This window comes from Varanus komodoensis, unplaced genomic scaffold (assembly GCF_004798865.1).
Source record: "Varanus komodoensis strain SLA01 unplaced genomic scaffold, ASM479886v1 scaffold2, whole genome shotgun sequence".
In the NCBI taxonomy this organism is placed as follows: domain Eukaryota; kingdom Metazoa; phylum Chordata; class Lepidosauria; order Squamata; family Varanidae; genus Varanus; species Varanus komodoensis.
Window position 1 is genome coordinate 65,437,466 of NW_025335568.1, and position 21,924 is coordinate 65,459,389.

General features: G+C 41.2%; 1 protein-coding gene and 1 long non-coding RNA gene across 3 annotated transcripts in view; one reads left to right on the forward strand and one right to left on the reverse strand.

Moving 5' to 3' along the window:
* Positions 1-21,924, reverse strand: part of PSME4 (proteasome activator subunit 4) — a 98,181-nt gene that overhangs the window by 48,281 nt on the left and 27,976 nt on the right. For both annotated transcript variants that reach the window (XM_044429581.1, XM_044429580.1), the window contains 13 exons: positions 19,230-19,379; positions 15,712-15,775; positions 14,996-15,070; positions 13,209-13,331; positions 11,104-11,196; positions 10,508-10,773; positions 9,830-10,016; positions 8,623-8,712; positions 7,574-7,638; positions 5,114-5,264; positions 4,577-4,675; positions 4,201-4,270; positions 1,762-1,829 (listed from right to left, as the gene is read on the reverse strand). In XM_044429581.1, coding sequence (XP_044285516.1) covers positions 1,762-1,829; positions 4,201-4,270; positions 4,577-4,675; positions 5,114-5,264; positions 7,574-7,638; positions 8,623-8,712; positions 9,830-10,016; positions 10,508-10,773; positions 11,104-11,196; positions 13,209-13,331; positions 14,996-15,070; positions 15,712-15,775; positions 19,230-19,379 — 1,501 coding nt within the window. The remainder of the gene's footprint in view (positions 1-1,761; positions 1,830-4,200; positions 4,271-4,576; positions 4,676-5,113; positions 5,265-7,573; positions 7,639-8,622; positions 8,713-9,829; positions 10,017-10,507; positions 10,774-11,103; positions 11,197-13,208; positions 13,332-14,995; positions 15,071-15,711; positions 15,776-19,229; positions 19,380-21,924) is intronic.
* Positions 5,876-21,473, forward strand: LOC123023153. The gene is made up of 2 exons (XR_006414647.1): positions 5,876-6,630; positions 20,766-21,473. It is a non-coding gene; the product is annotated as an uncharacterized LOC123023153 (long non-coding RNA).

Below are 21,924 nucleotides of genomic sequence, written 5' to 3' on the forward strand. Positions count from 1 at the left end.
CTGCAGAGCTACACATCTGGAGGGCGTTAGGTTGGAGAAGGCTGCCTTCAATGATCACATACTGAGATGCAGACAACATCCCTACCTTGAATAACAGCCTAGAGAAAATCCTCACCTGGCCCCAGAACAACAGAGCACGAGCTGTCAAAGGTGCAGATTGCGTAACCAAGATGCTGAAACTGGATCTGTTATAGAATGACTTGAGTGACACATAGTTCCAAAAGGAATCAGAAGGCTTTTTTTCTCCCCACCTTAGAGGGAAAGGATGCAGCAGAGTAGAATCTACTTGGGAAGGCGAGACCTCCACAGGGAAATAATCTGTGTTTCCCAGCAGAACTGAAGGCACAGTGCTGGAGCAATCTGACCCACTGGCAGAGTTTGCACAACAGGACAACCCAACCAGCCATGGTTTGTTGGTTGTTTTGTGAAGTACCCTAGATGAGCTCAGCACTGTATGTATGTCACTCCCTCCCCCATCATTCTTCCATGAGGTATCTCAGGGGACACCACAAAAAGAAACATCTCTTTTCTCTGCAAGCCATGATCCCAAGTGAGCAAAGGGAAGGTTCAAACGCCTCTGTTCACACCTTTTTAAAGGGAAGCAGAGTTCTACAGTTCAGCTCCCTTTCCCTTTAAAAAGGCAGGGAAAGCAGTTTGACCATTCCCCAGGCCCAGAGAGAGTCAAGACAAAAGGGAAAAGCTGAATCCCCATGAAGAACAAGGGGAAAACATAAAAAGAGAAGGGAATGTCATTTTTGTTGTTGATTTCATTTCTACGCCACCCTACAACCAAAGTATCTGCTGGCAGAAGAACACCCCTTTCTGGCAAACAATCTGTCACACCTTTGCATTCAATGGGTGGCTCACCTTCTGCCAGCCAACCATCGAAAGTAAGGTGGGGAGGGAGGATTTCCTGCCTCAGCTGGCGCTGGCACTGCACTTGCCAAGGGGCAGCGGGCACCCTCCTGTGCACTGCTGTAGCTAAGGCCCCTGCCCCACTTCAGGGATCAAGCCTTTGTTTCCACAACAGGGGGCACGTCTTTTTAAAAAACAACTTTTGTCCACATTCACAGGTACACAAAACATAATTTAAAAATAGTGAGCAGCCATCAAAAGTTCCTGGAGCACTTTAGAGTGACAGCTTCTGCCTGAACATTAAGGAAATTGTGATTTCAGTTTCTCCAGCTGGCTTTTGTGATTCCCCTGCCCTCCCCACAAAAAAAAAGTTTAAAGGGACAAGCTGTGCTTACCAGCTGAAACTGACTAGCAAACACAATGATGAAAGGAGACAGTCTCTGCCAGCCACCCCTAAGGGCCAAATGAGTCCTTTGGGGGTAAATGGGAATGGCAGTCACCTGACAACTGCTTGGTTAAAGAAGCAAAGGTGCTTTGCCACTCTTGTTGAGAGTTGTTAGGCCTCACTCACAATGGGATGTGTTGTCCAGATGGCACGGCAAGCAATCCTAAGTGACAACAAACCCAGAATAGCCTATGGAGGAAAACGTCACCCTTGATGAAGTGGCCCATTCACCCAACACAGGGTTGTGTCACGCAAACCAGACTGCTGCCTTGAGCCCTGCCTGCTCATATCATTTTTAGTTACAAGGCTCATGTGATTTAGTTGCATGCACTACGTGGAAGTTTCTGCATAAACATTTCAGTAGTGTTTCACTGCTCTTTGTCCATTTTTACAGAAACAAAGTATGACTCAAATACAGAGTAGATGCATTCAGAATTAAAAGCAGCATTCCTCATAAATACCTCTGACAAAAGCTGTAAGTTCCAGAGGAGCTCCTTATCTAACTCTTCATCATTCAAGACATCATCATCTAGAAAAGATAAATATTAAGCCCTTATGTTACTTTACTGCAGACTCATAATTGAAGATTATTTGCAAAAGCCTGAGCAATCTTATAAAGAGAAGCTACTCCTGATAAAATGAATATAATATGCTTGAATAGTTTAAAGGCTTAACTAGCTTGTACCTTGACATCTGTTGGAAGAAGAATCAATGAAGTGCCATAACACTCTTTCTTTTGTTTAATTAATAAAAGATAGAGTGTTATGACACTTCATTGAACTTAAATATTGTGGGCTGTTGTACATTTTTTTGTAGACAGGTATTTGTCACATTCACACAAAACATCTTTATGAGTACATCTAAAGTTTTTGGTGTAATGTGTAAAGTGGGACCTCTTTGTTGGATACATGTGAAAACAGGTGTTTGTTTTTTATTATGAATTTCTGTTCTCAACGCCTTAGAGAAGGCATTGATTAACCTCAGTATGGCACCTTTCCCAAGAAGTTGTGCATAGGAGTCAAAAGTTTCTTCTCCAGGGACAGGCACTACCCATCCCTGCCAGACCAAAGTGGAACAGCAAGCAATCCTTCAATTCCACACTGTAAACAGACAAAAAACAGACTTTGCCTGGAAGAGGCTTAAAAACAGGTGTTAAGAACAATATCTGGTAAACTGTGAGGCTTTCATCGTCACAGTAAACAGGGACTGGAAAGAGCAAACCCAAGAATCCCTGCCTCCCACCCCCACATATGAATGGGAACAGAAGTCATAATAACCCCCTCTTGCAAAAAAACTGCATTAGTCCTCAGACTGGGTGGGCAGAAAGTCCCTCATGAGGCTCTGAGAACAGAAACTCATGGTAAGGAACACTTTCTGTATTCTCCAGAGCCTTATAGAGGGCATTCCTTAACCTCCGGACTTAGCAGAGCAGAACTTAATTCTTAAGGTGGGACCAGTGTCCTACACCACCAGAAAGGGAGGGCAGCTCCCCACCCTGAAGCAGCTTTTGGTTCGGCCTACAAGTTCTACAGGGAGGTGCCATCCCAAGGATTAAGAATGCTTCCCATGAAATTCTGGGATTCATTGCCAACTTTTATATTGAAAACTCTCCTTCACACAATACCCACAAGAGATTTATTCTTTTTATTCAGGTTGGCTCACAGGGTCACCCCTTCTCTTTTCCAGTCCATTTAAAAAAACAACAACAATGGATCTGACCAAAGGTTCCTCAAGGTCAGCATGCTATTGTGGAGCACCCTCCAGCTCCTGATCCCCAGTGACTAGTGTACATGGGAATGCTGATACTAGATACCTCTGATACTGGAAACAGCATGTAGTAATAAGGACTAGTGGCTATTGACAACCTTATCTTCCATGAATTTCTTCAATTCCCCTTTAAAGCCATCTAAATTGGGAGCCATCATTTCATCCGTTGGTAGCAAACTCTATCTCTTGTTTAATGTATTTCCTTTAATGTGTCCAGAAAAAGAGAGAGAGAGAGAGAGAGAGGGAGGGAGGGAGGGAGGGAGGGAGGAGGGAGGGAGGAAGGGAGACAGAGATTTTCCTATACCGAGGAAGAGGAAAGAAGTTTGTTTTGTTTTTTAAGGGAAAAAGTAAAGACCACATACACCTAAAAATTTTGTGCATGAATGCAACAAATGCAAATCTACAAACAATTTAGCATAGAGGTGAACTAATCCAGTGCCGTGACTGGCTACAACTGCCAAAAGGCATAGCTGCAAAGTTAGGTTAGCCTCTGAGTATTGTGCAAAATATTATTAAACCACCTGTGACAATATGGACCAAGAAGCCAGGATTATCACAGAGTGATAAACACATGGAGCACATGAAGTTGGCTCTTAGTGTGAATGAAAGATAAGGCACTCGAGGCAAGAACAGCCTATTAAAACTTCTTTCTGTACACATATCGCTTCGAGACTGGAAAGAAAGGGGCCTGCCAGACAGCAACATTCCAACTATGTTTGGTTTCCAAATCAACAGGACAGGACTGATAAGTAATCTCTAATTCTCTGTTAACTTCAAAAAGTATACAAGTACTTTTTGGCTTCAACTACAGCTAACGCAGCTACCCTCACGGAATAAGTTTAGTTGATAACGAATTACGGAAACCATGATGTATCTCATGCCAGTGTGATGCAGTGGCAAGTGCTGAACTGGAGGTCATTGTGTTAAAATCCCAGTGGAGCCACGAAGTTCACTGTGTGACTCTAGGCTAGGGACCAAACTTACACCCCAACTACTGAACAGGGTTGCTATATGTTGCCCTGGAAAAGGTAGTAGAAAAGAGGTAGAATATAAATATATTTCAAAAATTAAATAGCTAGCTTGAAGTCCCATTCAAGCTGGTTATAACACAACAGAAGATCACTGAAACTTACTGAGGGTAAGATGTGCGATTACATTGCAGCAATGGGGCACAAAGAGCTTCAAGGACTCTTCAGGACAGCACTGAAATGTCACAAAGAATTAAGTTCTAGATTAATCTATTTCTGCAAACGCAGACATTCATTTTAAAGATAATGAACAACCTACAGCAATCATTAGGCATGTGTCTTTCTGCTGAGTGGCCTTGATCCTAGAGGGGATGAAGTATTAAGGGCTGCAGAAAGAATCTCCCAGCTGAGGTCTTTAAGGGGGGGATGGAGAACTTGGCAAGAGTTAGACCAGGAGTAATAAAACAGAGCAAGTGTGGTTACTCTTTGGTGTGAATCTTAACTGAGAAAATGAGAGAGGAGAGGAAGAAAAATGCCTCACTTTCACAGCAGCTCGGCACATGTCTGCTACCATCCGGCCTGACACTCTTGTCTCAAAAATATTCGAAACAGCAAAATTGAAAACCTTTTCCAAGGCAACCTGAGGGGAAAAACCAAGAGAAAAACGGTAATACAAACAAGAAGGAAAGATTCTAAAGTAGAACTGGGGAAACTTTTCTGGTTTAACAGCCTAATTGGCTCCAGGCAAGCATGACGGGCACTGCATGTAAAAGTGGGTGGGGCAACCGGACTGGAATGTGACTCCCAGTGTGATTGCCTAGATCCCACTGGTGAGCATACACACTTACACTCATAAAATATACCCTTTAGAAAAAGTCTGATAACAGCAAGGGAGTGCTATTACTATTTCAGAATACTTTGTCAGTTGCCAGTTAAAACAAATAACCAGCTTTTTAGTATATTTCCTTGTCCAACAGGAAAAGGAAGAATTTAAAAAGTTTGATAACCTTTTAGTCATAAAAACAGAAGTAAACAAGGTGAGCAAGATCTCCATTCCCACAGCCTTAGCAATAAGTACCTTAAATATCTCCTTTGAGCATTGTGTGAGGATTGTGCTGAAAGTAGAAGACAGGCCTAATTCCACTAAGCTCTCTAAATGAGTCATCTTTTCTGTTTCAGTCTCTTCTCTCGTTTGCTCCAGTGTGCTGCTCTCTATGAGCCCAAAACATCTGCACAGGAAAAAGCAAGGAAAAAAAACTTTAGTAGAAACAGCACTACATTTTACAAGCTTTCCCATAAATGTCTCTGTTAGCTGGTAGGATGCTATGATGGTTGCCTAATACATTTTCCTGGCGTGTTAAAGAGTCATTCACCAGATCACTTCTGGCAAGTAAACAATTGCTTCTTGGTGACCAGGCAGGAAACAGTAGGCATTATTTTTCCCCTAGTAAGATTGCTAACTCAGGGGAAGTGCAGGCAAGCAGGATGGGGGAAAAAACTTGTCCAAGCTCCTCAGCAACTAGCACATACATTCATACTGTGTCTGATAATGGAGTAGCACAGATCCAGCAAGGCAAGTAGCCACTGATCGCCTTTTCCATGAATCTGTCCAGTCCCCTTTTAAAGCCATTCATATTGATGGCCATCGCTACTTCCCGTGGCAGTGAATTCCAGTCTAACTATCTCTGAGTGAAGATGTACTTCTTTTTATCTGTCCTAAACCTCCCACCAATCAGTTGAATGGTTAGATCCTTTGTTCTAGTGAAAGTATCTACTTTCCACCATGCATAATTTTAAACCCCAGTGTCATACCTCCCCTCACTCACCCTTTTTCTAAGCTAAACAATCCCAATTGTAACTGTTTCTCATAGGGAAATGTTCCAACCCCTTTACGTTGCCCTTCTCTGCTCTTATTCCACTCAATAATGTTCTTCTTTAAGTATGGTAACTGAACTGTGCATGATATTCCAAGTATAATCATACCAAAGATCTGTGCGGAGGAGTACAATCCTGGCAGTTTTATTTTCAATTTCTTTCCTAATTATGCCTAGCATGGAATTTGCTAGGATCCCATCAACCTATAATAGATGTTGGGATTTTTGCCCTATTTTTGCATAAATAATATTAAATAGATAAATAAATAAATACATGCATTACTTTACACTTGCTTACACTGAACTGCATTTGCCATTTTGATGCCCATTCTTCCACTTCAAGAGATCCCTGTGGAGCTCCTCACAATCCCTTTTGGTTTTAAGCACCCTAAACAGTTTGATGTCATCAACATCTGACCATTTCATTGCTTACTCCTAATGTTAGATCATTTATGAACATTGTTCCTAATACAGAATCCTGCTGGACCCCACTGTTACAGCCCTCCCTTGGGAAAAATCACCATTTATTCCCACTCTCTGCTTTCTGGTCTTTAACCGGTTACTGATCTATTAAAGGACACCCCATCCTTATTATTCCAAGATTACTCAGGAGTCTTTGCCGAGGGACTTTGCCAAAAGCCTTTTGGAAGTCCAAGTAAACAATGTTTACCAGATTGCCCCTGTCAACATACTTACTGACACTCTCAAAGAACTCTAATAGGTAAGTGAGACAGGACTTAGCTTTGCAAAAGCAGTGTTGATTCTTTCTCAGCAGGGCTTATCCCTCTATGTGCTTACTGAGTCTCTCTTTAACAACACTTTTAAGCAATTTACCAATGTTAAGTTAACTGGCTTGCAATTCCCCAGATCCCCCTGGATCTCTTATGGAACACTAGTGTTACACTGGCCTTTCTCCAGCCCTCTGGTGGAGAGGAGGATTTTAGGACACATTATATGTTTTTCAAGAAGGTCAGCAATTTCATATTTAAGCTCTTTAAGAACTCTAGGATGGATTCCTAATGATTTGCTAACTGCAATAAGAAGTTTGTAAAGAAGTTTTTCCATGCTTAACATGCACAAAAGCAATGTGTTTTCCAGCTGCAGAGAGCACAGTATGCAGTGTCTTCCGAAATGGGAAATGTGAGGAACAGGAAAGTCACATGGTATTAAACCACCTGTGAATAAGTGACAGCCACTACAACACTCTGTTCAGCTATATTGCTGCCCATTTCCTTTGCTCAACCAGTATGCACAACTGCTCTCTCTCATTTACTGACTCCCACACCTATAATTCCCACCTCAGAACATTCATGCAGTAACAGCAACTCACTCACTTGTCAAAGCCCATCTCAAAGCTCATCTGCTCTACAAAGCGTTTGGTTTACCCTCACAATAAAACATTACAGCCAATCTTCCCATTATTAAAAAGTGAAACATACTCACATAGTGTGGCTAGAGTCTAACTTTTAAAGGCATTTATGTATTAATTTGGCCTGTGACTCTATTAGTCACAGGCCAAATTAGTAGATAAATTGGGTGTGTAAATGCTTTGGGGAAAAACTTTAAACAGACTGGCAGATAGAGGCATTAAACTGGGATGCATGGGAAGACCAGCAGAGAAAAGTTATCACTTTATCAGGACACAGTTTCCCATCTCAACTTGCCTGTCCATAAACTGCAGTACGAAATCTTCAAATTCAGCAGTAGCAGAGCACAATTCTCTCTCCACCTACAATGTCAAAGCACAAGCAAAAAATAAAGCTTTATTATTCTGCTACTTCCAAGCTACTGCTAGACATTTCAAATTAGTTGTTACAGTGTATAGGAACTATGTCATCATTCAAAGTTCTGCCCTCAGTTAGCCTTACTCCTTGACTTGTCACGTTTCTTATCTGTGCAAAAAGGATAAAACTCCAAATCCTGCAAGCACTCAAAATTCCAGGACCAGAATTAAAACTGCATAAAAGAAGCAGTAACAATTGCTTGCAAATTTGGGAAATGCAGCTTAGTTTTTCTGGATGCTAAGTTGTTTTTTTTTTATTTTGTTACAAAGTACAAGCAAAAAGATACAATGATCTGAATTGTCTTACTTATACAGAAGGTTCTTGCTCTTTTATACTTAATCATCTTCAAAGCAGTTCAGCATGCCATCACTCCTTACAACAGAAACATTCAAAACAAATAAACAGCTGTACTCCGTATGTAAGCTACAGCAGGCCTGCTGAACCTCTAGCCATTGGACTTACTCGCACCTCCCACGCACCACAAGATCTCGTCCACGCAGTCTCTTTGGTTCCTCCAGGGACAAGATTCAGGATTCAAGCCCAGAACCCAGAAAGAATCCCCTTGGAGGACACCCCTCCCCCCCGCTGCTATCTTGAAGCAGACAGAAGCAGATAAGGATGGCCTGGACTTGGGACTGCCATCCTTTCTTCCCTGCACACGAAAGCATCTCAATACCCCTCATTCCCACTGATACCACCAATCTCAGAGCAGGGATAATAGCAGGGACAGCCGGGGATCCTGTCTCCGTCTTGGAACAATTCTAGGCCTCCTTCCAACACAAAGAGAAATGGTGGGACACGAGTTGCACGACCATGTCGTCTAACTTCATCTGAACTGCAGTGGACCTGGTAAGGGGCCATCCAGTCCCCCATCCCTAAGCAATTGTGTACCCCTGAGCTAAGGCAGAATTAGCCATTTAGAATCTTACCTCTGTGAGATTATTTCTCTCCTGTGGTATAGATGAACAATCTACTAAAGGCACTAGAGTAGAAAACGTTGCAATAAACTGGAATGTGATCTAATGAGAAAGGCAAAGAAAGTTTCAGCATGTATCAATTATACAGGAAGACGGCATTTATTTCTTTGTTACATTTACATCCTGCCTTTTTTTCTTCCAAGGAACTCTGGGCTGGGAGTGATGGGCCCAAAGTCACCCAGTGAGTTCCATGTTTGAGTGGGGACTGGAACCCAGACCTTCTGATCCCAGTTCCACACTCTAAACCACAACACTACACTGACTCTCTTTTAAAGAAATGTTGCAAGATCTGAGCAGTAAAAAGTGAGATGGATTGCTGGGTCTTGCAAAGCAGTTTATATGGTGAGCCAAGAGGTCTATCCACTCATTGTACACCTCATGCAAGTTGTGTGTTGCATTGTGCACCTCCCGTGCATGCTTACATTTAAATCCCATTGATCATTGTTGCCGAACACACTAAACTTTGGTTAACTCAAATTTGCTCAAGCAGGAATAAGGTGCTATGAGCTCCGATGCACTGCCTCAACTGTTTTACTAGCACAGCCAAAAGGAGGAGGGCTCTAGAGCCATTCAACTTTTACTTTATTTACAGTTACATTATAGTACAACCTATCAAAGAATACACGTTATCCCTAATATGTGATTCCTTTCCTTTTACAGTGGTGTTAAGTTTGGGGTCCTTGGAAGGAAGGACCAGGAGGAGACAGGAGATGAGGTGCAGCATGCATCAGACTAAATCAGGATGGACCACACATGATCGCTGCAGCCCATGCTGTTACCCGGCAGAGCCCCCAATAGGCTATTTTTTTTTCTTTTACCTGCCAAAAAGAGAGGAAGTCATAAAATGGACACATCCAGCATGAGAGAAGGTAAATTTGTCCGTTCTAAGCACTGGCTGCAATCTGTGACTTCCCCATCTTTTCAGTGTGCAGGAATATGGAGTGGAACATAGTCCTCAATGGGCTCAGAAAGGAGAAAATCACCCCCGGGAACCCCCCCCCCAAGGTTGCCCATCCCTGCCCTGGAATGAGGAAAGACTTGAAATATTGGGGGATATATGGTGGCAAAACCAGGAAGCTGTGGGAATCTGGAGCCATGTTCCAAAGCGACCAGAGATAGATCTGACTGTATCAGAGCATATGGACCGTAATGTACTCACCATGCATTTGCTAAAGTCATTTGGATCCACACCAGGCAATGCCCTCATCAACAGAGGCAACATGTGTGTTGGACCTTCAGGAAAGAACTTGCCCCCAGATACAAGGCTGCGAGCTACTCCAATTACACAGCTCAAGGTGGCTGTGAGTTGATGAGGTTCTGTTAATGTCTCTAGTGCAGGGTATGTTCTATGTAATTTTTGGGAAGAAAAATTAAGAAAGGGTTATTTTTTAATATTCAATGACGTATTCCTTGCTATGGACAACAAGACAAGCTGCCCTACATGGATATGTAAAATATCCTCTTAGAAGCCCGTCAAGCCCAGAATTAGGTTTCAGAGCTTTGCATACACACTTTTGATGTATCAGTTACATCCCACCGAACTGGCACAAGCACTGAATGCTCAAGGTATGTTTTTTATCAAGTGGCTTTGTGGCAGTGTTTTATATGGTGAATGAAACATAAGGCAAATTCCCATATGATATTAGAACCCAGAGATATCCAGCTAGCTAAATGGTGGGGGAATCGGGGAAAACAAAATTAAGTATTTCCTTTCACAATGTTCCTGGGCCAAAACTGAGCTATTCAGCTATAGAAACAACAACACTCTATGAGGCCCTTTCTTGGCCATCTCAAAACTAGACGCTAAACCATTTTTGCCAAGTCTATGAATACTTACTTTTCAAGTACTGGTGGGATTACCAACTCAGGACGCATTAGTGCAAGGTTCTGCAGAGCCTGGGCTGCCTCCAAGCTTCCAGTTTTGCTGAACATCGCCAGCAACACAGGTTGAATAATACATTCTACAAAGTCTGTTATGTCTTGGTCAGTAAGTTTATGGCTATCAGGCACAGGAGTAAGCCAAGTATTCTTCTTAAAACGCTCACGATGCAATCTTCTCACAATACTACTGGGTAATCGCTGAAGGAGCTTCATTAGCTTGTTCTGCCGGTGTACAGAAAAAGGCAAGAGAATCAACTTCAATTAATTAGAAGCAAGGGAAAGTGGCAAAAGCTGTCTCTGTCCCCATTATTTCTGGACTGTGTTTTTGGATTGTGGCATATGGACCTCTCACACTCGTTCCCCATAAAATACTATATCCTTAGATAGAACAACAACATTGCCAACAACAAACCTAGCTCTTTAAAATTGTATTCAACATTAACACTGTTTTTCAGGGAAGAAGGAAACAAACAGCATCTAGATTTCACTTCAAGCAAACAAGGTTAAACAAGGGTAAAATATATACATACATGCACACATATATATCCTTACCAACCAGCGGCCATTATTTGAGGGGTGGTAAAAAGATGCAATACTTTTGAATAAACCAGACAAGTGTTTCTGTACAAGTTTGCTTGGTCCACCCTGTCAAAAAACAGAGATGACAATGTTATTTGATACAACCTCAAGGAATCTGAATAAGGTTGCAAGGCAATTTTAACACATTCAATTCTAATAATAATTGTCAGTTATCAAAACTACAGCCACAAAAGGTTGCAAATCTCAAATACAGAAGCTCCACTTTCCAAAATGTTGTTTAAGGTTTTGTATGACAGTATTGCAACCTGGAACATGGCTCAGTAATTAACAGGCAGGTAACACAGTTCTTGTAACACAGGTCTTATGAGGGCATAGCTAGGTGTCCCGGTGAGCACCCAAGCTGCTGCATTCTGCACCCACTGCAGCCTCTAAACCAGGACCAAGAGCAGCTCCAGAAAGATGACATCCCTGTAATCCAATTGTGAGGTTATGGATGACCATGACTGAGTTATCCATATGCAGGAACAGGCTACGTTGACATACCAGATGAAGCTGGTTGTGAGCACTCCTGCCTGCCAAGATCATCGGAGCCTCCAGCGACAGAGATGGATCCAGGATCACTACCAAGCTTACTTTCTGCTTTTTCTGGGGGAGTACAACCCCAGCCAGACTAGGCTGGCAGCTCAATTCCTGGACCTGGGAATTCCCAGCCCACAGGGAGTGTCAGTGTATTATTAGCTCCTCCCATTCATTCACCCCTACAAGTGTTCCAACACATGTTCCATTTGTTCAGTATTACTTAAAATGTAGCCGCCCCCCAATTAGAAAAACCCCAGCCTTGGGCTAACTGAAAGAACTGGAAGGCACTGCTTTTGAGAACAAAGAGGAGCCCTGTTGATCAGGCCAAGAGTTCGTCTGGTCCAGCGTTCTGTTCACAAAGTGGCTGTCCATGAGAACTTACGAGCCAGACCCGAGTGTGACAGTGCCTGCTTCTCCATGTTCCCCAGAAACGGGTGCACTGCCTTTGATACTGGAGGTGGTGCACAGACATCAGAACTAGAAGCTATCCTTCTCCTTCTGGAATTTGTCCAGTCCCCTTTTAAAGCCATCCAAACTGTTGCCATCACTACATCTTGTGGACATAAATTCCATAGTTTAAGTAGGTGCTGTGTGAAGAATTAAGTTCTTTTATCTGTCCTGAATCTCCCATCAATCAGCTTCATGGAATGATCTACAGTTCTATTATGACAGAGAGAGCAAGAGAAATGTCTGCCTATCTACTCTTCTGAGCTAAGTTGCCCCTCTCTGTTCTTCTTACAACTCTACAAGATCTTTTTTTTAAGGTGTGGTGACCAAAACTGTACTAGTCCAGTCATGGTCACACCATAGATTTGTATAAGAGGAGCACAATATTGGAAGTTTTCTCTTCAATTCTTTTCCTAGTTCTGCTAAAGTGGATTTTTCTTTTTTCACAAATGTTGCACACTATGTTGAGCTGTCCAGCATGATCCCAACATCTCATTCTTCATCCCCTTAAGTTTATACCTGTAGCTACGATTTTTAAACACACATGGACAGAGAGGACAAAAGATACGGTCTCACAGTCATCTACAGTAGAGCTCAATAACCACATAGGTTAAGTTGGGCTTGCCAGCTATATGAAACTTCTCAAATTTATCTTGCTTAGACTAATTTCATCTGGTCCCAGCAAGATTACCACATTATATTCAATATGTAGTAAAATGTTTTCCTAAGAGTTTCACTCACAAAGGATAAAGTTTATTTAAAATATTGTAAAATCAGATATTCCAATACCTTCCCTGGATTTTTATAATATGGTGCCCACAGAAAGCCAGAGGGTGTGTGCCTCTGAGAAAGCTCTAATGAGATCATTTTGTGTGCCAAGGCATTTTCACTGCCTAGGTCTCCGTCTGGAGAATTACAGAGAATTACAGTCAGCTACAAAATGGAAGCATATTTATTTAAACACATGTTTATAAGCATATAGTCACATAAAACCTCAGAGGTAAAATAAAGAAAATATAGTTAATTGGGAGATGTGAATACCCGGGTTTGGATTAGGAGAAGAGAGTGTAGTGGAAATAAAAGGACCCTACCATCATGGCTGTGATCCACATGACTGAGTGTCCTATGTCGTAAGCATTCGTCAGAAATCGTGGAACCAGCACCTGGTTACTCCCTACTGGAAGATTCAAACTTCGCAGTATCCTGGTAAATATCTGGAGAAAAAGAAATTCTCTAAGTAATCAAAGCATGCTATCCAAGACTTGGCATTTGATTTTTGTTCTGAAGTGCTTCCTGAGTACTGAGATATGCCAGCTTAACACCCTGACACGAAGTGCTCTGCAAGCAAAAGCTCCATTGAAGGGGATAAGTATAGCTAGAGGCACAGAGCTGGTGTGGCAGAGCTCCTACAATATTTTCAGATGAAAAAGCACACTGCAACTTCACTTCAGCAACCTACACACTGTCCTGTTTAGGTCATCTTGAAATCTCTCTCAATTTATGTTTGTTTACCATTGCACAACTGTTCCACATCTCTACAAAATGGTTCAGAACTTCTGACTGCTAAATGCATATCCCCATTCCATGCCCAGCACCTGGAAAGCATCTATATAAAATTGTTGAAGAAATAAAGTCATGTCATGTCACCAGAGGTTATCCTTTCAAAGAAAACCAGCTCTCTCAGCAGTGACCACTGATGTTCATGTTCAAGCTCTGAGCATTAGTGGGTACACAGAGAAGCCCGGCAATAACTGAAGTATTCCAGAAGAGTTCTAAAACTGTGAAACTGTGTTATAATTAATTAAAACTTGACAGGCCTCAAGGTTCAGGCTTAACAGATATGATGCAGGAGAGACCATTAGAACCAAATAGGCTGGTGGTCATTAAAAACTAAGCCCTGGCAGCAACGGGGGGTAGGCAGAAAGGAGAGAGGACAGGAACGCCTTTCCTAATCTCTCACAACCCCATTCTCTGTTCCCTTCCTTTCATCTCATTTTCCCCATCTCTGTCACTCTCCTGCAACCCCTAGAAGTTGCATATGTCTCTAAGAGTTCCATCTACCACAGAAGGAAACAGGAGTCCTAGCTTTGGTTATCATACTTTAAAGGGAGTAGCAGAAAAGAGAACAATCTGAAACAGTTGTGAGAAGTGTAGCATGAGAAATTTTCTCTATGATGGAATTGATACATGTCTTTCTCTGTAATGGAGTTGATACATCTTTTAAAAAGCACAAAGGGATAATTAGGAGGAAGGAGAGTAAGCAATATCATTTTTTCCCTTTACAATAAAACAAATTCTAAACCATAAGGAAGGCTGAGCAACTAAGAATTGAGGCCTTTGAATTGTGGTGTTGGAGAAGACTCCTGTGAGTCCCTTGCACTGCAAAGAGATCAAACAAGTCAGTCTTAGAGATCAAACCTGACTGCTCTTTAGAAGGCCAGATACTGAAGATGAAATACTTTGGCCACCTGAATGAGAAGGAAGGACTCACTGGAGAAGAGCCTAATGCTGGGAACAATAGATGACAAAAGAAGAAGGGGACGGCAGAGAATGAGCTGGCTAGATGGAGTCACTGGGGCAGTGGGTGTGGGCTTGGGTGGACTCTGAGGCATGGTGGAAGACAGGAAAGCCTGGAGGAATGTTGTCCATGGGCTCGTGATGGGTCAGGAAGGACTTTGTGACTAAATAAAAACAGAACAAATTCAGTGCCAGGCAACAAATTCTCTCTCTCTCTCTCCGATACAGTGCTTGTGTTTCTTACTGAGGCATAAAAACTACAGGTGCTATCACCAGAACCATGCATTCTATAGCATAAGCCAATCATGTTTCATGTTACTATTTCTTAAAATCCTTAGCACTTCCATATACTGGACATTACCTTTGGAATATAGGGATCCCAGCTGATATAGCCAATGTTATCAGTTGCCAAGCGTGCAAAAAGATTAACAAGATGCTGAAAAGAAACAAACAGCAGTCTGTATCTTTCTGATACAACACAACTTCAGTGCAAAATTTACTCTAGTTGAATCTAATTACTGTTTAACACTAAGTAAGTGCAGACATTTAGTGAAGACACTTTAACACCATGGCTTCAGGTTGTAAAGATGAGCAAGTAGGGAGTTCCTGAAATCTTAACCATAGCTAATTGTGATGTTTTTGTCTGTAGCCGAACTCTCAAAGTCAAGGGCCCATTCTGATACTACACTTTAGAGACCTCTAACAAAATCCAGTTAAATTCAATAAAGTTTACAGCAAACCAAAGAAAAGAAACCTTTTCTCATACTACATGATTGCCCTACTCATTAAAAAGTTCCAAGTGAACCCTGGCGTACTGGCTTGATATGAGAAAATTAGAAGTTGCGGCAATTATATAGAGCCCAGGTCTAGATTTTCAACCTAGAAAAATCTCTGCATTCTGAAAAGGCTACAAAAGGAAAATTATACACAAGGCGGTAATTAAACAAGACCCAACAAATAAACTGTGGGCTTGCTTATTCATTTGGTGAAAGTTCTCAAATTGTCCCAAATTGTCCTTCCTGGCACTACGATTTCTAGTCCAGTTATTGACAGAAAAAAAGAAACAGGAATACTCACTCCCTCCCATTGCGGAAGATTCTGAACTGAAACCCAGAGGCCTAGAAACTCCTCAATCCAGAGCCTGCAAAATAATGAAATCAGTTCCACTAGTTTATTACTTTGCCAAAGTCAGGATCAGTTAATATGAAACAACACTGTTCCCACCACCAATATTTAGTATTTATGCAACACTTTGAACATGAAGGGACTCACATTGTTATCTTTGTAAACTTGACACTGACCTTATGTCAGTATTATTAACTCCACTGCAGAGTGGGGACTGACAAGAGTAGCTTGCTTAACTCTATCCAGAGAATTGCTGCTGACGTTAGATTTAAGCTTTGAGGCTCACAGCATATGCTCTCAGCTACTATGATCAGGCTGACTGGAAGGTACAGGGTTTTTCCCCTAGTCTTGTGCTGAATGTCCTTGACACAATAGCCCAAGGCAAACATCTTTTAATCACGGTCACCTCCTACCCTTGAGGCTATTCTGCATCTTGGAAGTTTCCTCTCCATTCCTGCTCAATTAATTTCTAAATCCCTACACTGTATTTCATTTGGCCAATTAAAACATGATTATTTTCTCCTTTTTCCAGCCTCCCATTATTTGGGAGCCACTCTAGCTGGCATGTTGCCATATCTGGTAGCACACACACTTAAGGAACTTTGCTGCATTTTTGCTATATACAGTTATATCTACTTCTTCGAGTCACAGAGGGCTGGAAAAACTGCATGAGGCTGATTGGGAAATCAGTCCCTGTACATTCTGACCCATCTGAGAGTAAAGATAAATGTGAAGACAGCTCAAAAGGCCACAAACCTGCAACCTAAGTGGAGAAGCTGCCATCGGGAAGACAAAAGTTGGCCTTTAGATAAGGAACTAGCCAACAATTAAACAAATTAGGCCTCATATCTTGTATAAAATTTAGACCATACCTTAAAATTTTCTAGCTGTATCATAATTGTCTTAAAACATTCATGGAGGAGAGTGCTTGACAATTATTTGTTTTGATACCAAGCAGCAGAGGCCATGTATTCATGCCTTATTATGGAGATGTTTCTTAAAGCTACTCAGGAAGCACATGCCATAAGTGTCAACTAAAGGCAAGTCTCTCTCTTTTTAAATGTTTTATTATTTAAACTACTACAATACATTGATACAAATATTTAAAAGAATAAAAAGAAAAAAACACCACAAAACACAACAAACACACACACAATTAGAAAAAAACACAACTAGTGCACCCTTCCACTGGGACGATGGCTACATAGTATTTATTCCTTCATTTGTTTCTTCTTCCACATTTCTTCTAAATTTCCAGTCTTTTAGGAATACCCCATGGAACTCAAGGATGAAACACAGTTCCTTTCCAGCCTGTGCAACATTAGAAGCTTGTTATTTAATATTTATTCTTTTGATTCTTCCTCCCTAGTTATTGAAAGTTGCCAAGGCTGAGGAAACAGACCTAGATCAGTTAATGCCTTTCTTAGTTACTGTATAGTGCCTGCTGCCTTAATTAAAGTAACTTTGAATCCAGCTCTTTGGGATAATTACTGCCAAAGCAGTCATTTATGAAGCTATGCATGGAACTCAAGGATGGGACACAGTCCGGAGAGGAGGGGTGCTATGGACAAGCACTTGAGAAAGTGTGGCTTAGTATGACCTTGAAATGATAAGCCCAAAGAGAAACCAAACTGAGATATGAAGCCACTTAATGAGAACATTCAAGGACAGCCTGAAGCAGCTTGGAGATAAATATGCAGCTGTCTCAATTCACGAGGACAGAAAGTGTTTGTTTTAAAATGTTTATTAAGCATAGCTGTATATCATCTTTGACTGTAGCTTTATCAAGAAAGTATCTTAATCTACATAGTGTGATTTCCTTCTCTCTACTCTGTATTAAGTGACTTTTTTGAAGAGAAACATTGCTAATAAATCTTGCTTTTCCTATCTCTTTTCAGATTCTGCACAAAACGTCAAATCTTTTGGAAGGACAAATTTGCTAACAAGTCGGGTGGGGGGGGATCCACCAATTCAGTCTCATTACTCTGCACACACACACTTGCTCCCCACCTCTCAGCAATTCAGTTCTTCTCACTTAAAAGCTTACTTTTTCTAAAGCTTTAGAACTTGCACACTCAGTGCAATTTTGTACTTGCACCCCTGTAACATACCATAAAATCCTATTGAAATTTCTCCCAGTTTCAAAAGAAGCTTGTCCTGTGGCATGGAAAACTGCTATTTAAAAGACCGTATATACCCATAACTTCCTTGACCAGAACTAGGCACACAAATATTTGAATCCAGCCCAATTCTTTAAAATTGTTTCACCACCCAAGTCAAATGGCACCAAGCATTCCTTATGTAATTGAAATCCCCAAAGTCACTATTACAGGGCTAGCAAAGCCACATTAAGAGCCACAGGATTATTTGGATACCCCGATCTTCAATTGGAAAGAGATCCAAACTTGCAGTTGAGAATCTGCACTCTGACCTCCCCACTCCCCACTTGCAGCTCCAAAGCCTCAAAAGTCACCCTGGAGGGTGCATTTCAGTGGGCAGGAAGAAGAGGAAACTGAAGAGACTGGGATACAACATATTGGCTGTCCTCTGCACCCTCCTTCCCTGCCCTCTGAAAAATCCCAGCAATATGACTGAAAATGGCCATCTAGTAAAAATGCAGAATGGGAGGTACGAGGGGGGGCAGAGATTCCCTCTGCTGCGGCTCCCACTCTGCACAAAATGCTCTTAAGCCGAGTTTTGGGGCTTGCAAGCACTGAGGATGTAACCCACAGGACTGTGTCCTACATTTGCCAGAACTGAAAGCCAAATCAGAATTGTGCCAAAGATGTCAATGACAAGCATCAAAGCAGTGCCAGCTCCAAAATTCTGGAAGCCTTTGATAAAAGTACTTTAACAGGCCTCTTTAGCCAGAGAGAAGTAACACATGCGGAGCAGTCACACTGCCTCTGACCTTCTATGGTGCACCCTGCAAGACAGAAAAGTGTGCTACTGGGGCAATGAGTTCTTTGATGACCCTGAGGCTCTGGCAAATGCCCAGTCCCACTCCCACTACAGACAGACCCTGGAGCCTGAACCAAAAGCCTAGACAGCAATGGGCTTCGTCTGCTTAAGACTCAGGTTCAAAAAGGATTTGGCACCACAATCAACTATTTATCAGAGTTAGCATATTAAAATGGATAAAGTTCCAGTAAAAGAGTTGTTACGTAGTAATAGCATTATAGCTATTCAGTATAGACAACTCAGCAGTTTTCCACTCAAATAATTAGTACTTTAGATGATAAAATTACAGTGTCTATTATGCAACAGCTAATTCTGGACAAGCAACTTTCAGGCAAACTTCTAAGAACATGCCCCTTACAATCTAGTATGCAAAATTCAGCTATTAGAACAGGAGAATAATATTGCAGTTTAACACATGTGTTGTACTAGCCACCAATGATCAGACAACAGCTTTCCATGCTATAGATTGCACTGTGAAAACGCTGTGGGAAGTGGTAAGATCAACTTACTTAAAACCTTTATGGTGGAGTTCTGGAGGAAGAGTTGTAGGCAGAAACAGTTCAAAATAAGTGATGGCCTTCTGCATGGTAACATCAAAGGGACACATTAATGGCCGCCATTCATCTAACATCTCTGCTGTGGCATCGTCTGAAAAATACCTAAAGAGGAGAGCGGTATCTTAGCCTTATAAGCAAAAGTAGTACTTCAGCAACACATACTTAAATACATGGAATTCACTGTCACAAGATGCAGGAATAGCCATTACTTTTATAAATAAATACATTCATTGGGAAAGGATTAGTCATTAGTCTGTAAGTCTTTGTAAAAGGCATTAGACATAATAATGCAGGAAAGATGAGCAGAAGCTATTAACCAAGGCAGCTAAATGCACTTTTGTGTTTAGAGACAGGATACCCTGCATACTGGAAACAGGAGCAGGACATCACTGGCAGGTCCTGATGTAGCCTTCTGTACGGTGTCTGGCTGCCTGCTGTTGTAAATTAAATGCTCTTCCAGATGTACTGATGCAGCAAGACAATTCTGTTGTGCTCATCAGGCTAGGGGGACCCCCCCCACACACATTAAAGGAAGTCAAAACAGAGTTCTACACCATGCAGATTAGTTAGACCCACACATGCCACACATCTGACTAGGGCAAGAAACCAGATGCAGACCCTCTCCTCAGTAAGAGAGTGCTACCCATTACAATGAAATTAATGTGGCAGATAACAAAAGAAGGAAAGAATTCAGTTTTCTAACTTTGTTTTTTTTCAATCTTTTCCCACAACTGTCATTATATACTAGTTCCTAAATAACAGGGAACAGAACAGTGCAATCCTTCCTTTGGAGACAGGCCATCAACTAGAATCTGGCAACAGAAATACGCTTATCTCCTTTTGCTTTACTGTCTAGAACAGGGGTGTCCAACCTGTGGCCTGTGGGCTGCATGCGGCCCAGGATGACTATAAATGCAGCCCAACACAAAATTGTAAAGTTACTTAAAATATTATAAGGGGTTTGTTTTTTTGCTATTTTTTTTGTAACTCAATTGCACAGTTCTTGAGCATGAACTTTGTAGACGACAATGTTGTGTTGCAATGTCACATAAAATAAACGTACGTATGCTCTCGCTATTTGTACGCATGTGTGGCTTCAGTTTTACGGTGGTGTGCAGCTTCCAGTGTGTTATCTTCCAAACGCAGACAGTCAAATTGATACCATCAAACGTTACATGTGCTCATGGTGACTTGGCAAGTGAAACGCAGCGATTATCAATATTTCAACCTACCACTGCAAATGATAGGCGTTTAATGTTATTTAGAAGACAGCTATGCATTCTTATTTGATTATTAAGGGTACTTCCACATCTCAGTGGTGCCTCACACATCACCCGCCACGCTTTGCAATCAGCTCTCCACCTCATGCTGCATCAGCAGCCGCGAAGCAGAATAGCCCAAACTTTGCTTTCTATTTTCCTGTCAATTTCCTTTTTCATAATAAAAGTAAACATAGCCCCTTATCTATTGTTATTTTTTCAATCCCAGCAGGGGTTTTACAACATCGCAAAAGAAAACAGAACCCAAAAAAGAAAAATTACAGAAGAAGAAAGATTGTTCAGTGAAAAGTGGACAGGTGACTGCTTTTTTGTTGAGGCAAATAGTAAGGCACTCTGCTTACTTTGTAGGGAATTTGTGCAAGTATTCAAAGACTATACTTTGAAAAGGCATTATATGCAAAAACATGCTGCATATCAAGGATTGTGTCATAAGGAAAAATAGTGGAACTGAAAAAAGTCTGTCTTCTCAACAATTTTTTTAAAGTTACAACTCAGACAGATTCTATTGTAAAAGCTAGTTATATGGTTGCATATTTAATAGCAAAAAAAAAAGCTAAACTATTTACTGATAGTGATTTTATTAAGCAACGTATGGAAAGTGTGGCAGATATAATTTGCTCTGAAAAAAGGGGGATATTTCTAAAATCAGTTTGTCTCACCAGACTATAGCCAGGCGAATTGAAGAAACTGGAAAATCAATCAAAAAAAAGTTTGGAGAGCAAAGTTGTGAATTTTAAATTTTATGCTTTGGTGATGAATGACAGCACTCATGCTACAAATACAGTTCAACTTGCCATTTTTATTAGAGGTACTGATGACAAATATAATGTCACTGAAGAAATGGCTTCTTTAGTGCCATTAAAAGGCACAACTAAATCAACATTTATATGAAGCAGTAAAAAATATGTTAAAGTGATTTTCTTTGTCCATTGTCAACTTATCTGGAAATTACTGATGGTGTCCTGGCAATGGTAGGCAAAAGAGAAGGACTTGTAAAATTAATTGAAGGCGATGCAATTGCAGCCCAAAACTCACATTTGATGAAGTATCGTTACATAGGATACCAAGAAAAATTATGTGCAAAAAATGGATAACATTATGCAGATTGTCATCAAGACTGTGAATTTCATAAGGGCCAAGGGATTAAATCATTGCCAATTCAAGGAATTCCTGAAAAGTGTTGATGCTGACAATGGTGACGTCATTTACTTTTCAGAAGTAAGATGGCTTTGTTGTGGCAAAATGTTGAAAAGATTTTATGATTTACGAAATGTTATCAAGTCATTTATGGCATCAAAAAGAAAATTTGTGCTAGAACCTGACAATGAAAACTGGCTCACAGATTTAGCATTTCTAGTGGATTTAAC